The sequence below is a fragment of the Colobus angolensis genome, unplaced genomic scaffold (genome assembly GCF_000951035.1).
Source record: "Colobus angolensis palliatus isolate OR3802 unplaced genomic scaffold, Cang.pa_1.0 Scaffold3, whole genome shotgun sequence".
NCBI lineage: Eukaryota > Metazoa > Chordata > Mammalia > Primates > Cercopithecidae > Colobus > Colobus angolensis.
Window position 1 is genome coordinate 27,181,334 of NW_012116265.1, and position 25,617 is coordinate 27,206,950.

The 25,617-nt window shown below is 40.0% G+C and overlaps 1 protein-coding gene across 1 annotated transcript in view; it reads right to left on the reverse strand.

The window, feature by feature from the left end:
- Nucleotides 1-10,237: 10,237 nt before the first annotated feature.
- Nucleotides 10,238-25,617, reverse strand: part of FAM71D (family with sequence similarity 71, member D) — a 38,410-nt gene continuing 23,030 nt past the window's right edge. Inside the window, exons 8-9 of the mRNA XM_011949719.1 lie at nucleotides 15,378-15,404; nucleotides 10,238-10,319 (exon numbers count right to left, since the gene is read on the reverse strand). Of these exons, the coding sequence (XP_011805109.1) occupies nucleotides 10,238-10,319; nucleotides 15,378-15,404 (109 nt within the window). The remainder of the gene's footprint in view (nucleotides 10,320-15,377; nucleotides 15,405-25,617) is intronic.

Below are 25,617 nucleotides of genomic sequence, written 5' to 3' on the forward strand. Positions count from 1 at the left end.
GGAGTTTCGCTCTTGTCACCCAGGCTGAAATGCAGTGGCGCCATCTCAGCTCACTGCAGCCTCTGCCTCCTGGGTTCAAGTGATTCTTCTGCCTCAGCCTCTGGAGTAGCTGGGATTACAGGTGAGTGCCACCACGTTCAGCAAATGTTTGTATTTTTAGTAGAGGCGGGATTTCGCCATGTTGGCCAGGCTGGTCTCTAACTCCTGACCTCAGGTGATCTACCCATCTCAGCCTCCTAAAGTACTGGGATTACAGGCATGAGCCACCGCACCCCGCCTGAACTTTGAAGAGTGGAACTGTAGGCTGGGCGCGGAGGATCCCGCCTGTAATCCCAGCACTTTAGGAGGCTGAGGCGGGTGGATCACCTGAGGTCAGGAGTTTGAGACCAGCCTGGCCAACATGGCAAGACCCCATCTCTATGAAAAATACAAAAATTAGCTGGGCTTGGTAGCGGAAGCCTATAATCCCAGCTACTAGGGAGACTGAGGCAGGAGAATTGCTTGAACCCAGTGGGTGGAGGTTACAGTGAGCCGAGATCGCGCCACTGCACTCCAGCCTGGTGGACAGAGTGAGACTCTGTTTCAAAACAAGCAAGCAAAGAGTGGAACTCTAATGCCTCTTCTATTCTCTCTTGAACTCACTCCACTTGACATGTAAAGTCACTGATTTCAGCCATTTCGTTAAATGCAAAAGTCAGTTTTCAGTCATCTTATGTGACCTGTCTACAGTATCTGATGAAGCTGATAATTTTCTCCATTTTCTTCTCTGGGCTTCTGAAACACCACTCTTACTTCCCTTCCCATGTCACTGGAACCTCCTCTTCAGAACCCTTTGCTGGCTCTAATTTATCTCTTTGCTAATATTTGGAGTGTCCCAAAGCTCTAAAATGGAATATTTTACTTTTCTCTTTGCTTGGGTTTGAATCCCAGCTCTGTCACTAGCTAGCTGTCTGATTAGAAGAAAGTCAGTTAATTTCTCTGAAATTCAGCTTCGTTATTTATAAAATGAGAATAATAAAAGTAGTTACCTCCTACAGTGCTTGTGAAGACAAAGTTAATTTATATATGACAGTGCTTAGAACAGTGCTGGAATAGTATGTATTAACTGTTTGTCTTTATTTTTATCATGATGTTCTTTGTCACTCACTCGCTTTCATCTGGTCTCATGGCTTCAAATTTCATCTATATACTGTTCGCTCCAAATTTATCTTTACTCTGAACTTCTGCCCTAAATTCCAGAATCCTGTATTCATCTATCAGCTGGAATCTTCATTTAAATTTCTGATGAGTATTGCAAATTTTACATGGCAGAACTATTGATTTTGACGCAGTTTCCAGTTATTCAGGTGTTCTTTCACATGGCACATTCAACCCGTCAGGAAATCCTGTTTATCTACCTTCAAAATATATCCAGAATCTAACCACTTCTCCCCATCCCCACTGCCACCACCCTACTCCAGGCCATCATCATCTTTTGCCTGGATTGTTGCACTAGGTTTCTTCCCACCTGTCATGAGACAGACTGGGAGAAGTCAGCCAGAGGAAGGGAGTTTCAGATGGAAATTACAGATCAGATATAGGAGGTAGTGCTAACTAGAAACTTGTAAAACCTGTCAGTAGAAGCAGATATCTGAGGCTCTGCAAATTTCTTTCTCACAGAAAAGCCCTACTTTCTCATGTGATATACTATGGCAGAATTGGAATAGGTATTGGTCTTCCACCAGATCTCATTTATCTCTAATTCTACTGTTAAAAGAGCTTGTCCTTCTGTGTATATTTTATATACACAGAACTTATGAAATGTTGATTAAAGTGCCGAACACCCTTTGAAATTGCTCCATTTTCTTCATTAAAGTGAATTCTCACATTTTACCAAGATCCTAGGTGTATTCATGCCTAGTGCGTTGGGAAGCCAAGGCGGGCGGATTGCCTGAACTCATGAGTTCTTGACCAGCCTGGGCAACATGGTAAAACCCTGTCTCTACAAAAAATACAAAATTTAGCTGGGTGTGGTGGCGCACGCCTGTGGTCCCAGCTACTTGGGAGGCTGAGGTAGGAGAATCACTTGAACCTGGGAGGCGGAGATTGCAGTGAGCTGAGATTGCACCACTGCACTCCAGCCTGGGTGACAAGGTGAGACTGTGTCTTTAAAAAAAAAAAAAACTTAACATGCTAATTTGTGTCTATAGTACTTATCACACATTAGATTATTTGGTAGTTTTAAAAATATGTCTACAGCCAGGCATGGTGGCTCATGCCTGTAATCCCAGCACTTTGGGAGGCTGAGGTGGGCAGATCATGAGGTCAGGAGATCGAGACCATCCTGGCTAACACGGTGAAACCCCGTCTCTACTAAAAATACAAAAATATTAGCCAGGCATGGTGGCAGGTGCCTGTAGTCCCAGCTACTCAGGAGGCTGAGGCAGAAGAATGGTGTGAACCCGGGAGGTGGAGCTTGCAGTGAGCCAAGATTGTGCCGCTGCACTCCAGCCTGGGGGACAGAGCAAGACTCCGTCTCAAAAAATACATATATATATATGTCTACAAATGCTTTATTCTCCTCCCTTCAAGGGATGGAGCCTATTCCCCTTCCTTTGGGTACAGATTGGACTTAGGGACTTGCTTCTAAACAATAAGGTGGCAGTGGTGGTGTGTGGTTTTGGAGACTAGGTCATAAAACAGCCCTATGGTTTCTGTCTTTGTTGCTCCCTCTCTTAAGTCATTTGCCCTGGGGGAAGCCAGCTGTCACATTCTTAGATCATTTGCCCTGGGGGAAAACTAGCTGTTCCTTATGACAAGAAACAGAGGCCAAGTCTTATGACAAGGAACAAGGCCAAATGACAAGGAACAGAGACCACTAGCTAACAGACATGTTAGACTCCTTTAGTACCAGTCATGCCTTCAGGTGACTGCAATCCCAGCAGACACTCTGCTAAGCTGGCGTCAGAGCCACCCAGCTAAGCTGCTTCTGGCTCCCTGACCTGCAGCAAGGGAGAAATTACATTTGCATGTAATTATGTATCACAAAATCTCATTTATCTCTAATTCTACTATTCTGTGTATATTTTAGATGAGAACTTATGAAATGTTGACTAAAGTGCTGAACACCCTTTGAAATCGCTCCGTTTTCTTCATTAAAGTGAATTGTCACATTTTACCAAGATCCTAGGTGTATTCATAGCCTATATTCAGTCTAAACTTAAAAGGAAAAAAATCAGTGCATTTTTATGCCTGTTGCCAAATTGTTCTCAGCTCTCCAGTGCCCTGAGCTGAGATAACAAGGCTTGGGAGACTTGTTTGCTGTTCTGCCTTCCTGCATTTGCTTGAAGTGTTACCCAGAGGCCATGAGGCCTGAAAGCTTTCAGTCTAAATACTTAGTCAGGTCCTGGCACCAGCTACAGATTTACACAGCTACAAATTTAAAACCATTTATATTTCCAAATATGGCTTTTAAAATTCTCCTAAAATTATTCCGGAAAAAAAAGAAAATAGTTATCTATTTTCTCCAAGAGCCCTAAAAGGGATCCACTGTGCTGTTTCCGTGTCTCCCATTCCACCAACACATTTTTATTTTATTTTACTTTTTTTGGAGACAGAGTCTCACTCTGTCACCCAGGCTGGAGTGCATGATCTCAGCTCAATGCAACCTCTGCCTCCCAGGTTCAAGCAATTCTCCTACCTCAGCCTCCCTAGTAGCTGGGATTACAGCTGCCGGCCACCAGGCCCGGTTAATTTTTTTGTATTTTTAGTAGAAGCGGGGTTTCACCATGTTGGCCAGGCTGGTCTCTAACTCCAGCCTCAAGTGATTCACCCGCCTCAGCCTCTCAAAGTGCTGGGATTGCAGGTGCGAGCCACTAAACTCGGCCTATTGATGTATAATTTATATGCAAATAAAAGGCACCTATTTTAAAGTATTTAGTTGGATAAATGTACACACTAATGTAACCACCGCTGCAATCAGGAGATAGAATATTTACATCAGGCTGGACCCAGTGGCTCAGGCCTGTAATCCCTGAACTTTGAGAGGCTAAGGTGAGAAAATCACTAGAGGACAGGGGGTTGAGACCAGCTCTGGGCCACACAGCAAGACCCTGTCTCTACAGAAAAATTTAAAAATTAGCTGCATATGGTGGTGTATGCCTGTAGTTCAAGCTACTTCGGAGACTGAGGTTGGAAGGTCACTTGAGCCCAAGAGGATGAGGTTACAGTGCCACTACTGCACTTCAGAACAAGATCCTGTCTCAAAAAAAAAAAAAAAAGAAAGAAAAAAAAAGGACATTTTCATCACCTTAAAAAGTTTCCTCAAACTACTTTGCAGTCAATATCCTCCTGGCTACCCACAGCCCCAGGCAACCACCAATCTGATTTGTATTTATAAATTAGTTTTGTCTCCTAAATCTTCATATAAATGGAATTATATAGCATGTACCCAACCTGTTTCTAAGGTTCATCCATGTATTGTTGCATCTACAGTAGCCCACCCACTCCCCATCTTCAGGGGATACCTTCCAAGACCCCTCGTGGATGCCTGAAACCTTGGATGGTACAGAACCCTGTACATACTGTTTTTCAATCTGATCATCGAGAAGGCTACTGACTAAGGGGCAGGTAACATATACAACCTGGATAGCTGCAAGGGGATGATCCCTGTTGCAGGTGGGATGGTGTGAGATTTCATCATGCTACTTAGAATCGCATGTAATTTAAAACCTATGAATTATTTATTTCTGGAACTATTTAATATTTTTTGACCACAGGTAACTAAAACTGTGGAAAGCATGACTGTGGATAAGGGAGAACTTTTGTATTTAATAGTTAAGTTTCTTTTTGTTGCTAAGTAGTATCACTGTATGACCATACAACAATTTGTTTAGTCATTCACCTGTTGATGGGCATTTGGGTGTTTCCAGTTTTTTGCTGTTATGAACAAAACTATGACTATTTGTGTATGAGTCTTATTTTGAATATGTGTCTTGTGAACGTGTTTTTAGGTTTTTTGAAATTTGATCATATATCTTTTTTTTGAGAGAGGGTCTTGCTCTGTTACCCGGGTTGCAATATAGTGGCATGATCATGGGTCACTGCAGCCTTGACCTCCCGAGCTCAAGCAGTCTTCCATCCTCAGTCGCCTGAGTAACTGGGACTATAGATATGGGCCATCACACTCGGCTAATTTTTTTAGAGACAGGGTCTTACTTTGTTACCCAGGCTGGTCTCAAACTCCTGGGCCCAAGCAATCCTCCTGCCTCAGCCTCCCAAAGTGCTGGGGTTATAGGCATGAGCGACCGCATCCAGCTGATCATATGTCTTAACTTAATTTTCCAAACTCTTTTCCAAGGTGGTTGTACACCAACTACAGTGTATGTTGCCTTTTGAAGGATTATGTTGCTAGATAGAAAGCTATAACTTATAGTTATAACTTATAGCTTATAGTTATAACTTATAACTATAACTTATAGTTATAGCTTTCTACCTGTAAGAATCAATTTATCAGATAATCTTTTTCCCCCCAAGTGAACAAAAGTAAAAGTTACCGACAATCTGTATCAAGAAAACAGTTTCTATGATGATATAGCCATCTCCAAATTAGAAACTGTTGGTTTATGTATATACCTAACTTAAAAACGTTAGTCTCCTCTCGGTTTCGTGGAATCTCTGTTTTCATTCCTGACTGTGAAGGTTGGAAACAAATTTCTGTCTTTGGAACAGCAGTGAGAAGAGGAGGAGGAATTCCCTAGACTGTGGGCCGAGAGACTGGGTAGATGGTTTTTCTCTAGAGCAGTGCTATCTGATGGAAATCTATCATGAGCCACATTTTTTTTTTCATATATGTAATTTGTGACACATTGCTTAATAGGCACATCAAAAAAGTAAAAAGAAACAGATGAAAGTAATCCTTAAATATTTTTATTTAATCAATATATTCAAATATTATTTAAACATATAATCAATATAACACGTATTAAATATTTTACATTCTTCTTCTCTCAAAGACTTCCAAATCTGGTGTATATTTTACACTTACAGTATATCTCAATTTGGACACTAGATTTTCAACAGTTGAAGTGAAAAATGTAGCCTTACCAAAACAATAAAGTTGCGTTTAATGGAAAAATATTCTACACTGTTCTAGTTTTAAAATTAGAATTTACATTTATTTAAAATAATCTAAAATTCAGTTTCTCAGTCACACTAGCTACACTGCAGGTGCTCAATAGCCATATATGCCTACTGGCCACTGTATGGGACTGCACAGTTCTAGAGGGTTGCCTGTGGGACAGGAAGGGAAAGATGGAGATAAGACATATTCTCAGTTCACAGTAGAAAAACCAGTACTATTTGTGTGAAATTTGAGTTAAATATATTTCTATAGCTTTTAAAAAACCTAACTACACTTATTCTGAATTTAAAAGCATGAGTTCTAATGTGAATCGCAAATTTGCATTTAGCTTGGCTGTTGGGTTTCTTGGGTTCAGAGGCCATCTCCACCATTTTCTAGCTGTGTGACTTGGACAAGTAATTTTAACCTCTAAGCTTCACTTTCACCACCTGTAAAACAAGGAAAAATAATAGTGTCCCTCATATTACTGTGAAGATTAAGTGAGATAATGGATAAAAAACATGTTGTAGCATGACTGGCAGCTTTTAGAAAATAAGTGATGGCTTTTAAAAAGTCAAACCATTCTCTGATGGGGACTGTCTGTAGTTTCTTTTTTATTTTTAAAAGTACATGGATTTTTTTTTAACCTGTTTGAAAATGACACACTGATTCAATAAATACTGTCTCTCAGCACCAGGTACTCAGCTAGAACAAAAGATGAAATGAACACTGTCCCCACCTTGAATGACCCCACATTCTCCAATGTTAGAAACAAAACAGTGTTGGACTAATGTACAAATGAGAAAAGTGAAACCAAGAGAATAACAATTTTTTCCATCAATCCCAAAGAAAAGAAACCCCATGGATAAAAACTGAGTTTATGAATTGAAAATCTTATAGTTTTGCATAGTCCTCTAGCTTCCTTTAAAATAGATATCCACAATTAAAATAGTTAAGTTTTATGAAATTAGGTTGACATGGATTTGAATTCTTAATGATTAGTAATAGGCTTTATTTCTGCCACATAGAAGACACTGCTTGGTTTTCCTCTTGCGCTGATTGTCTTTTCCTGAGCTGTGTTTGCTTTTTAGTTTAGTAGTTTGTATCTGATTTTTAGAAAAGGTGGAGAAGTCCATTTAATTCAAAAGTCTGAAATACAGAATATTTTTAATGTTATTACTGTTAAGTATAAGACAAGAGAAACTAAATACAGGTAAAATAAATGATTGAAACATATAAAAGTATATTTATACTACAACTTTTCTTGATATAAAAAATAAAGATCCTTTGGATGAATAAGTTCTCATTTTTTTAAATCTAGCCATTAAAACATTATTAAACTTAATTTCTTTTTTTTTTTTTTTGAGACAGTTTCACTGTCACCCAGGCTAGAGTGCAGTGGCACAATCTCAGCTCACTGAAACCCCTGCCTCCCAGGTTCAAACAATTTTCGTGCCTCATCCTCCCAAGTAGCTGGGATTACAGGTGCCTGCCACCATGCCCAGCTGATTTTTGCCTTTTTAGTAGAGATAAGGTTTCACCATGTTGGTCAGGCTGGTCTCAAACTCCTAACCTCAGGTGATCCACCTGCCTTGGCCTTCCAGCGTGGTGGGATTACAGGCGTGAGCCACTGCACTTGGCCAAGAAACTTAATTTCTTAAAATTGTTGTTTTTAAAAGCTGTTTCTACCCAAGGAAAAACTTATCCATTCAGGATGTTAAGATTAAGATTATGGGCTTTTACTCTTTTAAATTTCTAGCAAAAATTAAAACAACCAAAAATAAAATTAAAATTCTATACCCGCTATTGAATTATTTGCAAGTTCTTAATCTATGCTGTACTGAGTCCTAAGATTTGGTCATAAGACCTACAAACATCATAATATGCTATAATAAATAAGAGTCCAAATAACTTTCACATTACTTCAGTGGTAATAAGATGAAATCTTTCACATTATTTGTAACAATATGAAGTCTGTATTAGTAACTACCTTTTTCTACCATTAAAAAAAAAAATCTACTTTTTCCCATATATCAGCTATTCAAAATATAAGTATTTGGGAGCAACCTTTTCAATTTAATAAGTCAAAATTTAAGTATGGTATATATAATTTTTTTGTCATTCTTTGCATTTGCAGCTCTGTCTTAATGAGACCCTAATTTTTGAAATTTTGTTGCTGAATATATCCATCAAGGGATTGAAATCATTGTAAAATATTGAGTTATCTTGAAAGAAATTTCTCTGTTTAAATTCCATACTATATTGAAAGATGGCAGGACTTTGGACTCTGTCTAGGTGGATGTAGGAGCCAGCATGTGTCACCCTGTATGCCACCCATCACTGTCTCCACACCATACAGCAAGTTAAGGGGAATATTAGGAGCGTGTTTTGTTTGTTTGTTGGTTCGTTTGTTTGTTTGTTTGTTTGAGATGGAGTCTCACTCTGTTGCCAGGCTGGAGTGCAGTGTCATAATCCCAGCTCACTGCAATCTCCACCTCCCGGGTGCAAGCGATTCTCCTGCCTCAGTCTCCCGAGTAGCTGAGATTATAGGCACGCACCACCACGCCCGGCTAATTTTTGCATTTTTAGTAGAGATGGGGTTTCACCATGTTGGCCAGGATGGTCTCGATCTCTTGACCTTGCGATCCACCCGCCTCGGCCTCCCAAAGTGCTAGGATTACAGGTGTGAGCCACTGTGCCTGGCAGGAGCATTCTTAAGGGGGAAAGAAGTCACAAAAGAACAGGTACAGATCAGGAAATGTACGTAGAGGCCAGGGGATTATTGAGTGTGGACATTTGTTGTTTTTCAGCCACGTTGTTCTCCTCTGGTCCATTACCTTTCACCTACAGTGTGTATCTTGGTGGGGCCCTGTTAACAAACAAAATGCTCAGCCAGGTACGGTGGCTTACACCTTTAATCCCAGCACTTTGGGAGGCCAAGGCGGGCAGATCACTTGAGGTCAGGAGTTTGAGACCAGCCTGACCAACATGGTGAAACCCTGTCTCTACTAAAAATATAAAAGTTAGCCGGGCCTGGTGGTATATGCGTGGAGTCCCAGCTACTCGGGAGGCTAAGGCATGAGAATCACTTGAACCCAGGAGGCAAAGGTTGTAGTAGTGAGTCGAGACTGCACCACTGCACTCCAGCCTGGGCGACAGAGCAAGATTCTGTCTCAAAAAAAAAAAAAAAACAGAAAAAATAAACAAGTAAATAAACAAAATGCTCAAGTGCTAAGCTGGCTTTTTGGTGGCAGAGTGACAGAAGGATGGACAGAAGAGTGGGCACCTTGATTCCATCACTAAGGCCCTGCCAGGATGGGGAACGGGTTACTGCCTAGGACACTGTGGTCCACCAACCTCCCCCCTTCAATTCTGTGAGCTCAGCCCTGGTACACACACACACACACACACAGCATTAGCTTTACGAAGGAGGCAACAGAAGACACAATGGCCCTAAAATTGCATTTGCTTCAACTCTTTCTGTGCTACCAGGTATTGTTATTATGGCTGAGAGAAGTTTCATTCTTCAGCAACACACTGCAGAGCTGGTGTTTCAAAGAAACTTAGAATACAGTAGGCCAGGGCCACTGCATACAGCTGTGCAGATTATGAATTGCACATAAACTACAACGTGGATAGTGTGTACAAGCTACACAACTGTACATGACAGCCCTGCAGGCACTCTATGAATATCCGTATCCTTTTGCTATGGAAAAAAAGAGGTCTTAATTGTATTGGCTGATCTAAAAAGCAGGTTGGGAAATAGCATGATAAGGTTGCAAAGAAGTACAGAAATGAGAGGAATCACTATGGTAACACAACACATAATTCTCTTCCAGTGCCTCACCTGAAGCCCCCTCTCCTCTTCCCTGTGCTGATGTTATCTTTTGACCCATGATAGATTATAGAGCAGAAACCACAACAAACCCCTAACATTTCATTCCACTTATATTGTTACTACAGTAGAATAAGATTTAATGTTAAAAGACCCCAGTTATTAACAACTTTTTTGTGTGACAGTGTCATAGCTATCATGTATGCCTATAGAGACTTATAATTAAAAAGTTACCTTTCGGTTGTCTTACATGTTTTTCCACCAACTTTATCTTTTTCTGTTTTACTTTTCTTTCCTCACATTCATTCCCTTGAGAAAAGGGGAGACAGATGAAGCACAAGTTTGAGGAAATTAGAAGGAGATTTGATATGAGGGGAGAGAACCAGAGGGAAAAAAGAAAAAGAGTAGGGAAAGTAGAGAAGAGATCAATAGAGAGGAAGTGAGAAAGAAAGAAAAAATGTCAAAAGCAGGAAAAAAAAAAAAAGGCACAGAAGGAGAAAGAACTTATTTTGAATATTAAATTCAGATTATGTCCTAACCACCACATCAAAAATCTTTGCAACGGAGCTTATTGTTGAATTTCACAAGCAGGGTTCCCTTTTAGAGGGCTCCCTCCTTTTTTATTAAGCCTGGGTTTTATAAACAAAGAATAAACCTGGCTGCTTAGGATTCCAAGGAATTTGGTTTGTAATATTTAAGAGGAACATGGAAAAGAAAGATAGGTAAGGGCGGGAAGGAAACTCCCAATATTTAATGTGATTCTCCCTTCTGTTCTTTTCTTGAATCTCTATCCTTTGTCTCTTTGAAAAAATATCAAAGAACCAGAGATAAGCCTATAATTTGGGCTCACTATAAAAAAAATTTAAAAAGTAAAGGAAAATTAATCCTAGAAAGGCAAAAACTTAAAGTTCAGAAAGTAGAGAAATGGGGCCGGGCGCAGTGGCTCATGCCTATAATCCCAGCAATTTGGGAGGCTGAGGCGAGCGGATCATGAGGTCAGGAGATTGAGACCATCCTGGCTAACACAGTGAAACCCCATCTCTACTAAAAATACAAAAAAAAAAAAAATTAGCTGGGCATGGTGGCACGCACCTGTAGTCCCAGCTACTCAGGAGACTGAGGCAGGAGAATTGCTTGAACCTGGGAGGCAGAGGTTGCAGTGAGTTGAGATCGTGCCACTGTACTCCAGCCTGGGCAACAGAGTAAGACTCTGTCTCAAAAAAAAAAAAAAAAAAGAAGAAGAAGAAGAAAGAGAGAGAGAGAAAGAGAAATTAACCCAGATCCAGAGAGACAAATTTAATGTGGACCCTATTTCATTCTTAAGCTTGTCATACAAACAGTGCATTTGAAGTGCCACTTTATCCCAAAACGTTATGCAGAAAGGAGAAAAAAATGTAATTTTCGCAAACTGCTGAGAGGTTTGAGAGATGAATTTGAGATCATGGTCCCTAACTAGCACTGCCCAGGAGCTGGGTGAATGTGAATCAGATGAGCTTAATAGAGCCAGAAATTTGTTTTACTACTATGCAGAGCAGTTATTATTCTGATTTCCACCTATAATATAAATTAGAATTACAGACTCATTTTTAATTTGCACTCCAATTACATTTAATAAAATGAGGGATTAAGATTCAGCTAGTCTGCTTTTCTTGGGGTACAGGGTGTTGAGAGTAAAAGTGTATGGAAGGGGAACAGGTGATTTAGAGGAGAGTGAAAATGGGGAAAGAAATGCTAATCAGGGGAAAAACTGAAAAATTATTCAAGCCTAAGTAAGAAAAAAGTGGGAAAACATGGGAGAAAAAGGTGGAAAGAAATAAGAAATACATAAGAAAAAACAGAGAAAATAATTAATACTTTGTGGAAAACTGCATGCCCATTTTGTATGTTGTACCACCCTTGTGATTTAACAAGCCCAGAGTGGAATTTTGCTGCTCATTTGCTGGTTCTTTGCTTAGCTCCTGATTTCCAAATCCCCATTGCAAGCTGCCTGCTAGATTGTCAAAGATGAGCCCCAGAACTACAAACATGGCAGCTCATAGAATCTTAACTGCCAAAAGGGTCTTAAGACAACTAATCATGCCCTCCTCCTCCCCTCACCCCAGCCACTTGCACACACTTTTCATAGTTGAGGAAATTGAGGCCCAGAGAGATTAATGACCATGCAATACAGGAAGTGTAGTTAGAAACAAAACCTAGGGCATTTGATTCTAACTTCAGTGTTTCAGAGTTGATTTCTTAATTTTTCCCCTCAAAATGTTTCCAATTCCTTCTCCCAGCTTGTTTCATAAGGTTACTATCACCTAGTCATCATGTTGTCTCCCAAACTGACATACCCAGTTTTTTTCCTCTGGTCCCCACAGGCAGTCAAGTCAATAACTCTTGTTGATTATGGATTCATGTCCTTGTTTCCACTGTGACTGCTCCTCACCGGATTCAGACTTTGGCACACTTCATCTGACTGTTAGAGTAGCTCCCTAACTGGTCTCCCTACCTCTAGCCTCCTCCAGCTTCTCTTAGAGACTGCAGTCAGAGTGATTATCCTAAAACATAACACTAATGTTGTCATTTATCTGTCTTTCAGTGGCTCCTTTTTAGCTACCTAACTTCTTAGCATGATCCATTATTTCCGTAATTTGGCTCCTGCCTTGCTTTCCAGCCACATGTCTCACTACTCCTAAATTGGAAATGCCCAACACTTTCCCATTTGTTTGATTTTGCTCACCCCGTTCCCTATATTCAGGATATCCTCATTTTCCCCTTTCCTAACTCAAAGACTGCCTTTTTTTTTTTTTTTTTTTTTTTTGAGACGGAGTCTCGCTCTGTCGCCCAGGCTGGAGTGCAGTGGCGCCATCTCTGCTTACTACAAGCTCCGCCTCCCGGGTTCACGGCATTCTCCTGCCTCAGCCTCCCGAGTAGCTGGGACTACAGGTGCCCGCCACCACACCCGGCTAATTTTGTTTAGTATTTTTTAGTAGAGACGGGGTTTCACAGTGTTAGCCAGGATGGCCTCGATCTCCTGACCTCGTGATCCGCCCGCCTCGGCCTCCCAAAGTGCTGGGATTACAGGCGTGAGCCACTGCGCCCGGCCCTGCCTTTTTCATAGAGTCTCATTATTTCCTTTCCTGAGCCAAAAATAAGTTCTGGACTCATAACGTATACTTAATTAACATACATTCTGGTTTATATTATTTGTGCACATGTCCTAAGGCCAGGTAACATATTCTGTTATTTTACTATGTTTTGTTTTGTTTGGTTTGAGACAGCATCTCACTGTGTTGCTTAGGCTGGAGTGCAGTGGTGCAATCATGGCTCACTGCAGCCTCAAACTCCCAGGCTCAAGCCATCCTTCTGACTCAGCATCCCAAGTAGCTGAGACTATAGGCACACACCACTGTGCCCAGCTATGTCCAATTCTTTTTTAATCCCTCCCACAGCCTACACAGTGCTTCATATATGATAGGTAGGAATCAAATTGTTCAATTGGACAAAACTGAGTCTGTGCTAGAAAACAGGTAAAATAATTAGTCACATAGAGAATGAAGACAACAATGTCAATGCTTTACATTAATTTGAAACTTCCATGGCTAAATACATGACTGTCTCAGAATGTACATAGAGTGTACTAACTGCATGTAATATTTTTAATAGTAGTAAGGCTGCTAGTAGATTTACCCTTGCTTTTAGAAACTAAGAGGAAAATGTTTGCCTATACTAGATCTCTCTGAAATTTCTACAAATTTAGTTTGATTTCTTTATGAAATACAGTTTAGGGTAGAAATTAATAGATTAAAATTCTGTACTGCAAAGGAGATTTTGTGCTTTTCTTATAAGTTATGATAGCATTTCCCTATAATATTCTCAGGTTCAATAGTATAGATTGGAATATAGGCCCAACCACATTACAGTGAAGTTCATCTGGTACTTTTAGACACTAAAGCCCAATGTGGGCAGGGCACAGTGGCTCACGCCTATAATCCCAGCACTTTGGGAGGCCGAGGCGAGTGGATCACCTGAGGTCAGGAGTTCGAGACCAACCTGGCCAACATGGTGAAACCCCATCTCTACTAAAAATGCAAAAATTAGCCAGGCGTGGTGGCGGGCACTTGTAATCCCAGCTACTTGGGAGGCTAGGGCAGGAGAATCACTTGAACCCAGGAGGAGAAGGTTGTAGTGAGCCAAGGTTGTGCCACTGTACTCTGGCCTAGGTGAAAGAGCGAGACTCTATCTCAGAAAAAAAAAAAAAAAAAAAGCCCAATGGGAAAGTCCAAAGACAAGTCCCATTTGTGTAAAATTCTATCCTATAATAATTTGCTTTTTTTTGTGGGACTGATTCTTGTACGTGTGACTAAAACTGCCTTCAAGTATTCTTGCTTTTTGAAGTAGTATTTTTTTTTTCTCTTCACTTATGCCAGGTTAAATGTTCCTTCCATAGTGTTCTTTTATGTGCATGACTGAAGCTGAGGCTTGGTCTGTCTCCCAGGTTTGAAAGTAACTTAGAGCTGTTTTAGCACTCAGCAAAGAGAGAGATTTGCCTATAAGACAAACTATAAAAGGTGCCTGTAAGACAACCTCCACATTAAAAGTTCATTACAGGCTAAAGATTCTTAGAACATGGCAATATATAAAGAAAAAACATCACTCCCCACCGCCAAATAAGACCCAAACATTAAATAGGCCCAGAGTGGTGGCTCACTCATATAATCCCAGTACTTTGGGAGGCCGAGGCGGGCAGATCACTGGACATCAGGAGTTTGAGACCAGCCCGGCCAACATGGTGAAAAATACAAAATTTAGTCAGGCGTGGTGGCGAATGTCTGTAATCCCAGCTACTCAGGAGGCTGAGGCAGGAGAATCACTTGAACCCGAAAGGCAGAGTGGTTGCAGTGAGCAAAGATCACACCACTGCACTCCAGCCTGGGTGACAGAGCAAGACTACGCCTCACAAAAAAACAACAAACAAACAAAAACATTAAATAGTATCACCTGGGAAAGGCTAAAGATGTAGGAGGAAAAAAGAGGAGCTGGATAATTTTACATTTACCAAAAATTTAGTTGTGGACCGTTCCCGTTACATATCAGCAAGGATGACAGGTCCTATGATTGCTGTAGTTTGCATTCTGTCTGCAGAACTAGGCTTGGCGTGGTTTATGCCTGATGATTTAGATCCAGGGAACTGGGAAACTAAACCAGTGCAGAAAAAGAAAAGTGAAGGAGTAAAGGACCATAATGTTTTCCACTTGGAAGATAGCCTGAGGATCAGCTTTGAGAAAGAGTTTCTTCAGTGTAGGATTCTCAGAATGGAGCATAGTGAAGAAAGGAAAGGCATCAAAAAGTCTAGCTGAATTCCTTTGCTCTTAACCACCCTACTCTTCGAGGAACCAGAGATGACTACTGGATACCAGGGATCACAATAAAACATGTAGTGGAATTTGTTCCATACCTGAAGTGTTTGATTCAGTTCTCAAGCTCCTGTAAAAATAAATAGCACATTTCAAAAATTTGCCAGCATAACCACAAATATTTAGACAAGATTTACTAGATATAAAATAACCAGTCATTCTGTAAATGCTTTGTGGGTGGTAATGAAACATGTTTAGCAAGCCTAGGCCATTGCTGATTATAGAACATATGAGACTAAAATTACCTAAATTTCTGCAACATGTGGGCTCTTCAATCTGTAAAAGCCGTAAAAGTTTATTGTACATAAAAATATGTAATCTCTTCTTATTATGTCTATTCCAGTCACTCCATAGGCTGCTGGCATCCCCAACACTGCTGCCTCCTTGTCCTTCCCTTAACAGGCTGAAAGAAGTTAACGGCTGCTGCTGAGCCACGTAAATAAGGTCAATTATGTTGGGAATATAGGGTTTCAAAGAGACCTGGGGATAAATTCTGAAATGGATGGTTAGGAGAAATCACCAACTAATGGTAACTTCTTTACCACCAAGTCTGTGGCCTTACTGGGGGTGGCCACGCTTGGGAATCTTGCAGGCAAATAATGTACCTTATTTACATTTAATAACATTTCTTATGGTTTGTTGGATAAAAGAGGAGGCTAGCAGTTTTTTAGAAGATTTCACTTTAAGAAATGTATTTGGATAAACAAGCTTATTTTCTGTGCTCCTAATTTTTAAAATTGATAATAATTAAAATACTTATTTCCTTAACCTCATTGGCATACTAAAACATAAACTTAAGTCACATAATTTTCACCAAATTCTTATTTCTTGACACATTTTCAATAAATATTTTGGAAGTATTGAATAAAACAAATAGTTTAGGAAGAAAAATTATCTTAGCTATTATCCTATAAAATAAACATGCAAAGACATAATTGTGATCCATTTTAAGGAGTCTGGCAAATACACCCAGTTCAAGCTCTACAATGGATCTTTCAGAAAGTAAATGTTAAAATAGTAATTTTCTATACAGTTCGCAAATAAATATTCATATCGTCTTTATCAAATAGATCTGGTGACTTAAATGAAGGTTAAGCTTAATGATAAAAATTTTCAAGAGACTGAGAAATATCAAGTAAATGTACTTTGAAGAATAGATGCAAATTAAAATAAAGCCTGCCACTATCCTCTTTTTTTTTTTTTTTTTTTTGAGACGGAGTCTCGCTCTGTCGCCCAGGCTGGAGTGCAGTGGCCGGATCTCAGCTCACTGCAAGCTCCGCCTCCCGGGTTTACGCCATTCTCCTGCCTCAGCCTCCTGAGTAGCTGGGACTACAGGCACCCGCCACCGTGTTCGGCTAGTTTTTTGTATTTTTTAGTAGAGACGGGGTTTCACCGTTAGCCAGGATGGTCTCGATCTCCTGACCTCGTGATCCGCCCGTCTCGGCCTCCCAAAGTGCTGGGATTACAGGCTTGAGCCACCGCGCCCGGCCCACTATCCTCTTTAAAACAAAGGAAAGAGCCATGGTAGGACTACTGTCAAGATGTGAGAAAAATATAAATACTTTATAAAGTAAATTCTTCATTTCTGAAGGACCTATAGTGACAGTATAGATAGGTTTAAGTCTCCAACATTTTTCACTCATCTAGATTTAAGATGCTCAATTTAAATTTTAAAGACTAGCAAATATGAGGGCAGAATATTCAACAAGATCATTGTTTACTTTTTTTTTTTCCCTGAGACAAAGTCTCCCTCTGGTACCCAGGCTAGAGTACAGTGGCTCTACCATGGCTCTTTGCAGCCTTGACCTCCCAGCTCAAGCAATCCCCTTGCCTCAGCCTCCTGAGTAACTGGGACCTCAGGTGTTCACTACCATGCCCAGAAAATTTTTTCTTTTTTGTAGGGACGGGGTCTTGCCATATTGCCCAGGGTGGTCTTGAGCTCCTGAGCCCAAGCAATCCTCCCGCCTGGGCCTCTCAAAGTATTGGGATTATAGGCATGAGCTGTTGCACCCAGCTTAATTTTTTATCAGTGTTCCAAATTACACAGTTATAAAGTGTCACTGAAATCCATGGTTTTGGAAAAGAAAAATTATATATATAACTTATTTTTCAACCTCACTAGCATGATTAAATCCTACTGTCTCTGCAATACAGCAGTAGTGAATTCCATTCTGTTCTTAGAATATTACATCTTCCATTCATAATTAACATTCTCAAATTAGACTCTAGCTAGTAATTATGTTCCTGATGCAAATAGGCAATAAAAAGAAATCCATGCTTTATTAAATTGGGCTTAAGAGGATTACTTGTAACCAAAATTTGTTTTGTTTTGTTTTTCTTCATCTATTTATTTCTTTCCAGTAGAGTCAGCTGATAAATGGCGTAGGGAGCTGAGAAGGGAGGGGTGAGACCTTGTCTAATTTGAGATTTGTTAATTTTCAAGATCTTTTATATCCTTAAAATTCCATGATTTTTGCTATTTAGGGATTCATTTTTTCATCATTTCTAATAGTGATCATAACAGTGAGACTAATGAAACAGTACCTGCTGAGCCTTTTTCATCCTAACAATTAAAGTTATTCTTATAATTTTTAGTATTTTAAAAAGCAATTAAGGGGTAGTATAGAAAAATTCTCAGAGTGATGTCAGCAAGATTGCTGACTAGAGACCCCTGACATTCATCCTTCCCCCACAAGAAAGGACCAGAGCAATGAATAAACTGCTAAGATGTGACTGGAGTGTCAAAGGAAGGTCACTGGAGGGCAGCTGGGGAACAGAGACATGTCTGTGGTGATGGAAAGTCCAGGAGGACAATGTGGAGGCACCTATATCACCCATGTGGCCTAGATATGCCCAGAGTCAGGGGAGACTTCCCATTGCAGGGAAAAGGTAAGCAGAAGAGCCCCACCAGCCCCATTGCTACCAAAAACACCTACAGTCCTTACAACAGGAGAATCCCACAGTCCTCACAAGCCCTGAGCCTAGTTTTGGGAGTTGCTAGGAATTCACACAGCTACATTGCCCCAGGTTAAGAGCACAAGGTATGCACTTCCTACTCCGCAGTCACCACCTGTGAGCCAAGCTGCTGCTTGAGATCAGAGCCACCTCTGGAGGGTAACCTGCTCTGTGGGGCCACTAGCCACTGCATCTCTCCAGCCCTAAGGCTCCAACTCCATTCCACCAAGCCCACAGTGGCGGCTGAACACCACAACACCACCTGTGCAGAACCTGGGCCAGGATCTTCTGTGGCTTTGGTCTCACATAGCAGGGAAACCAACCCTCACTGCTGCACTTCTAGCCAGAGGGAGAGTATGACAGTCTTATCCATGGAAAACCCACCCTTGAGCCAGCCAAACTGCTGCATACATACCCTCAAATGAGAGAGACCCCTGAACCTCTAAACAGCTGATATACCCCTGGGCAAGCAGAACGGCTGTGTGCCTGTGCTTAGGACATGAAGAAATAATTCCACAGTGCCTCCATCCCCTACAGATATGTTCCTGGCCTGCCCAATGACCCTGCACCCAAAATCAGGGCCCCAGACACAGTCCTGCAGGTTGCTTCTGACAGGCATGCCTTCAGGCCAGCCAAACAGGCAAGAACCCCTATCCTGGACCAGAGAAACAGCCCCATAAGCCACCCAGGTGGACATGCCCCAGGCTGCCAATCAGCCCTATATCCACATATCAGGCCTCAGAAACAGCCCACAGGCTGTCCCCAGTAGACATGTCCCTGAGTCAGCCAAGCAGACTTGCACTAGTGTTCCAGATTTGAGAAACGGCTCTGTGGGCCACCCCCCGTAAACATGCCCCCAGATCACCTGCACCCAAGCAGCTGTGCACCCACATCCCTGGTGCATAACTCTGAGAAACACCAGGCCTAAGAAACATCTCTATAGGCTGCTACTCATAGACAACAACTGTGTGATCATGCTCCTGGCCACATTAACAGCCCATGGCCCCAAACCCAGCAAGCCAGACCCCAGGTTGGCCAACCCACTGTGTGTATGTGCCTGTCTGTCCCTGACCTGAGAAACAGCCTGGTGAGCCCACCCCTGGCAAAACTGCACCACTGATGCCACAAACTCTCTAAGCCCAGGCCACTGAGAAGCTTGCAAATGCTGAAGAAACTACATGGAGAGTACACTATTGCATCCACTTACAACCAAAGCCAACGCAGCCCACTGAACTGACATCCCAAGACCCATTCATACAAATAAGTCTTTTCCTGTGACACTACTCCATAAAATTGGAAGAGGCATTTTTTCCATTAGATGCATAGAACTCAACATAGGACCACAGGATACATGACACTTCCAAAGGAAAACAATAATTCTCCAGTAACAAACATCAATAATAAGAAAATATATAAAATGTCAGAAAAAGAATTTAGAATAATAATCTTAAGAAAATTCTTAAGATCAAAATCTTTTCCAGATAAACCAAAACTAAGGAAATTCATCACTAGATTGGCCTTACAAAAAATGCTCAAGGGACTTATATATAGAAATGAAAAGATGATAGCCACCATCATGCAAACATGCAAAACTATAAAACTCCCTGGTAGGGCTGATACACAGCAGAGAAAACTATAAAACTCCCTGGTAGGGCTGATACACAGCGGAGAAAACTATAAAACTCCCTGGTAGGGCTGATACACAGCGGAGAAAGAGAAAGCAATAAAATCTTATCACTACAGAAAATCACTCAACTGCAAAAATAAACAATAAGAGAAGAAGTAAGGAGCAAATGATATACAAAACAACCAGAAAACATGTAACAAATTGACAGGAGTAAGTCTTCACCTATCACTGATAACCTTAAATGTAAATAGATTAAATTCCCTACTTAAAAGATATAGACTGGCTGAATGAATTTTTCTTTTAAATGACCCAACTATATGCTGCCTACGTGAAACTCACTTCACCTGTAAAGATACATATAGACTGAAGGTGAAGAAATGAAACAAGATATTCAATGCAAATGGAAACCAAAGTCAGGCAAGATTAGCCATATTTATATCAGATAAAACAGACTTTAAGTCAGAAACTGTAAAAAAAAAGATGAAGAAAGTCATTCTATAGTTATAAAGGGATCAATTTAACATGAGGATATAATAATTGTAAATATACATGTACACTGGAGGACCCAGATTTATAAAGCAACGTTAGATCTAAAGGCAAATATAGATTCCAATACAATAACAGCTGGGGACTTCAACACCCGCTCTTAGCCTAGGACAAATCATCTAGACAGAAAATCATCAAAGAAACATGGAATTTAAACTAGATCACAGACCAAATGACTTAACAGACATTTATAGAACATTTCATCCAACAGCTGCACAGTACACATTCTTGTCATCAGCATATGGAATGTTCTCCAGGATTGACTGACTGTATGTTAGGACACAAAACAAATCTCAAAAAGTTTATCCAAAAATTTTTAAAAATTGAAATCAAGTATTTTGTCTGATCACAATGGAATAAAACTAGAAATCAATAACAATAGGAACATTCAAAAGTATACAATACATAAAAATTAAACAACATGCTCCTAAATGAAAGGAAGAAATGAAATATGCTATCTAAAAATTTACTGACACAAATGGAAATAGAAATACAATACACCAAAACTTACAGGGGCACAGCAAAAGCAGTATTAAGAGTCAAGTTTATAGTAATAAATACCTACATCAAAAAACTAGGAAGATGTCAAATAAATAACCTAATGATGCACCTTGAGGAACTAGAAAAGCATGAATAATCCAAACTCAAAATTAGTAGATGGAAAGAACTAATAAAAGTCAGAGGAGAAATAAATGAAATGGAGACTGAAAAAAAAACCCAAAATATTAACAAAACATGATTAACTCATTCTATGAGGCCAGCATTGCCCTGATACCAAAACCAGACAAGGACATGACAAAAAAAGAAGACCACAGGTTAGTATCCCAGATGAATATAGATGACAAAATCCTCAACAAAATGAAACCCATAGAACTGTCCAACACAAGGAGTAAACATTAATGTAATGTAAACTATGGACTATAGTTAATAACAATGTATTAATATGTGTTCATTGACCATAACAAATGTACCACATGTAAGACGTTAATAGAAGATACCATGGGAGATTGGTAGGAGGGTGCAGTGGGATGTGTGTGTGGAACTCTATGCACTATTTGCTCAGTTATTTTGTAAATCTAAAACTGCATGCAAAAAATAAAGTTTATTATTTTTCATAATTTTTTTAAAAAGGCATTAAAAGCGAATCTAATGGTTTAGGGCATTTGTTTTGGGCAAGGAAAGAAGTAGCTGAAATGATTCAGTTAACTTTGTGAGATTTTGATTTGTGGTATGTTTTTGAAGTGTTAGACAAGGGTTGGGGGCACTGGATTTGAGACATAAGAATGAAACAAAACATAAGGAAGACATCAGAGTGACCAGACCTGATCAATGATTGTTTAGAACAAATTGCTAAGTTGGATGGATTCATTTAATCTCATTTTTTAAAAGAAATCTTACGCTTTTCTAATAAAGTCATACTCATGTATTGTAGCGAAAGGTACATTTTCCACTGAGCAGCACCTGCATCTATCCTTCTGCATCTTATATTCCTGTATCCCTTTCCTATTTCTGACTAATGGTTTCTGTTTTTCTCTTCCTACTTTACTCTCACTCTCTCCTGTTGCTGTTGTTTTTTTACTCCTTGTACTTTCTCTTCTAACACGTCAGACTTACAAGTTACCCTTCTGTCATCGTTTACTTACGGTGAAATAGCTTAGTGGTTATCATAAAAAAAAAAAAAAGATCAGTGTTCTGGGAAGAAATTTATTTCAGTGACTTCTGTGCCCTCAGTAAAAGTAGGAAAATGTCTGTGGGTGATAACAGCAATTCCCGCATTGAACCATATTTTTTATCTTCTTGAGCACCTGGTCCTGGAAGAAAGCTCCCTGGAAGATTCCTGGTGAGCCTATAGTTCTTTCCACAGCTATAAAAGCAGAATCCTTAGTTTGACTGCAGGGCTTCGGGAGAAGCCATTGTGAGAGAGGGAATCCTTGCTTGATAGATATGACTGGTTTCTCCTAAGGAAATGGTTCTCAAACCTGAGTGTGCATTAGAATCACTTGGAAGTCTATTAAAACACAGAAGTCTATGCCCCATCCCCAAGCTTATGATTCAGTAAGAAGGGGTGAGGCCTAAGCATTTACTTCTTTAACCAGCTCCCAGGTGATGCTGCTGGTCCAGCGTCCTCATTTTGAGAACAACCAGTAAAGAAACCTTAGATAGTTAATGATGCTTTCCTTGAGCGGTCAAGAGCCAATACTTTGAATGTCTTGGTACTTTTATCTAGAGGCTCTGGGATTGTGAAAAATGCAGTGCTCAAGCAGCTAAAGCAAACTACTCTGATTTCAAGGTTTGTGGCTCTCCTAACGATCACCCATATTCCTTTGTTTCCCTTGGCCTATACTTTGTTAGGAAAGAAGACCTTTTAGAAAAACCAGCTTTGAGTAGTTAAGCCTCAGTTGAATAAGGTATTTTTGTGTACATATTTATTTATATGTATGTGTGTGTGAAAAAAAAAAATATATATATATATGTATATATATTTTTGTTTTGTTTTGTTTTGCAACAGGGTCTTACTCTGTCACCCAGGCTGGAGTGCAGTGGCTCTTTCATGGCTCACTGCAGCCTCAACCTCCCCAGGGTTAGGTGATCCTTCCACTTCAGCTTCCCTAGTAGCTGGGACTACAGGCGTGTGCCGCCATTCTCTTCTAAACTTTTGTATTTTTTTGTAGAGATAGGGTTTTGCCATGTTGCCCAGGCTGGTCTCGAACTCCTTGACTTGAGCGATCTGCCCACTGCAGTCTCTCAAAGTGCTGGGATTACAGGTGTGAGCCACTGTGCCTGGCCCTATGATACATTTTTTGTGAGAGGAGCCATTTTAAAGAAGATACATTTTTTTCTTTAATCTACACTGTTAAAAATGAATTATTAGTGACAATAATGATCACTAGTGACAAAAATGATCATTTGTTGAGCAACTAATGTGTCCCAAGCCCTCTGTGTACTTTCATCACTATGCTTCTCAGAACCTTACAAAGTACCTAGTGTATTTACTGTTTTCATTTCATTATACTCTTCTAAGAAACTCCCTAGAGCACACTTATATTTGGCTTTAGTATGCATTCTATTATTCATTTTAGCAGATCTTCACAGTGGTTAAGATTACATTATAAGAAACATGAAAGGTCTAGACTCCTGGCAGGAGAATGCTTAAAGTCTATCCAGGACAAAAGATTTAATGTTTGTTTTTGAGAAATTTTGCAAGGACAGACTTCACAATGTACAGAACCTACAGAAACTGGTTCTGTTGTTTATCAATATGTAATAAATAAGTATTTTTATTTTTTATTTATTTAAGGGTCAGTGTCTTGCTCCATCACCTGGGCTGGAGTGCAATGGCTTGATCATTCTCACCACAGCTTCAAACTCCTGGGCTCAAGTGACCCTCCCACTTTTGTTTTAGTGACAGGGTTTTGTTAAGTTGCCCAGGATGGTACTCCCATTGTAGCTTCCTCAGATGGGATGACAGGCGTGTGTGCCCAGGTTATTTTTTTAATTGGTTGCTATATTACCTAATAATAAAATTTTCCTCTGTGTTAAAATAATTTTTACTTTAAATCTACTTTTTAAATGTAGCTTTTTGTGAACTTCCTCATACATTTGAATATGGTCATTGTCACCTATTAACATTCTCCTATCACCTCCATTTTTTTACTACACTAAAAATATTTAATCAGTTTTGTGCTCTTTTCCCCATTTCTTCTCTAGGTTCAGTTTATTGGGTAGTATAGTGGAAAGATTACTTTAGACATCTTGTGTGGTACAGAACCATGTTTATACTGTATTTAATGTGAGTCAAATCTACATTAGGTTTTTTGTTCAGTTTGCTTGAACCTATTCTCCTCCCTCTTTCCTTCCTTCCTCCCACCCTATATTTTATCTATATCTACACCTACATGTATTTTGAACAGTTACCATGTGCCTGGTATTGTTAGGGTTTTAATATCAGCTATTTAATCCTTACAGCAATTCTACATAGTAGATATTATTCCTGTTTTACAAATGAGGAAACAGACCTGAAGAAGTTAAGTAACTTGCCCAAGATCATAGAGCTAATGAGATAGAGAAGCCAGGATTTGAACCCAGAGGTCTGACTGCAAAGCTTATTCTCTGTTTTTGTTTGTTTGTTTGGTTTTTGAGGCAGGGTGTCACTCTGTCACCCATGCTGGAGTGCAGTGGTGTGATCTCAGCTCACTGCAACCTCCACCTCCTAGGTTCAGGCGATCCACCTCAGCCTCTGAGTACCTGGGACTACAGACACATGCTGCCACACCCAACTAATTTTTGTAGAGACAGGTTTCACCATGTGGCCCAGGCTGGTCTCGAACTCCTGGATTTAAGCTATCTGCCTCCCTCGGCCTCCCTAAGTGCTGGGATTACAGGTCTGAGCCACCATGACCTGTGGCAAAGTTCTCTCTACTGGCTGTGTTAAACTGTCTCTCAATGAATGCATCCTAGATTCAATTTACTTTTAAAATTATATGTGTAATCAATTATATAATGAAAGTTTAATAGAAACATCTATCAGTAGCTACAACAAATATTTATTCCTTCTATCATCAACTATGCCCAAACTGTGGTTTCTTCCCAGGCTACAGAAATAAAATACCATTGTATTTACATTTTTTGGAATTTTGCTTTTCCAGCTTGTAATCCCTTATTACTAATGTAGCTCTTTTTTTTTTTCTTTCTTCTTCTTCTTTTTTTTTTTTTAAATAGAGACAGGGTCTTCCTATGTTGCCCAGGTGGGTTTCGAACTCCTGGGCTCAAGCAATCCTCCTGACTCAGCCTCCCAAAGTGCTGGGATTATAGGCAGGAGCCACCATGCCAGCCATAGCTCTTTTCATTGAAATTCTGCCTATAGCTTTTTCTAATGGGGCTCTGTTGTTTCACGAAATTGACATACTATTTCCTGGTTAGCCATTTTCTCACTAGTGAGCATTTGGATTACTTACAGGTTTTCAATATGAAATGCTATGTTCAGATAAGTTATTTTCCCCTTTGAATTATTTCTTTGACATGTTACCATAAGTAAAGGAGTACAAACATTTGGGGTGTGAATTGAATTGACAATCATTTATAGTGACACCGAGAGTGTTGTTGACACCTAATGAAAAGCTAACTGGTAATTGCTTAACTAGTATTTCTTTAATTA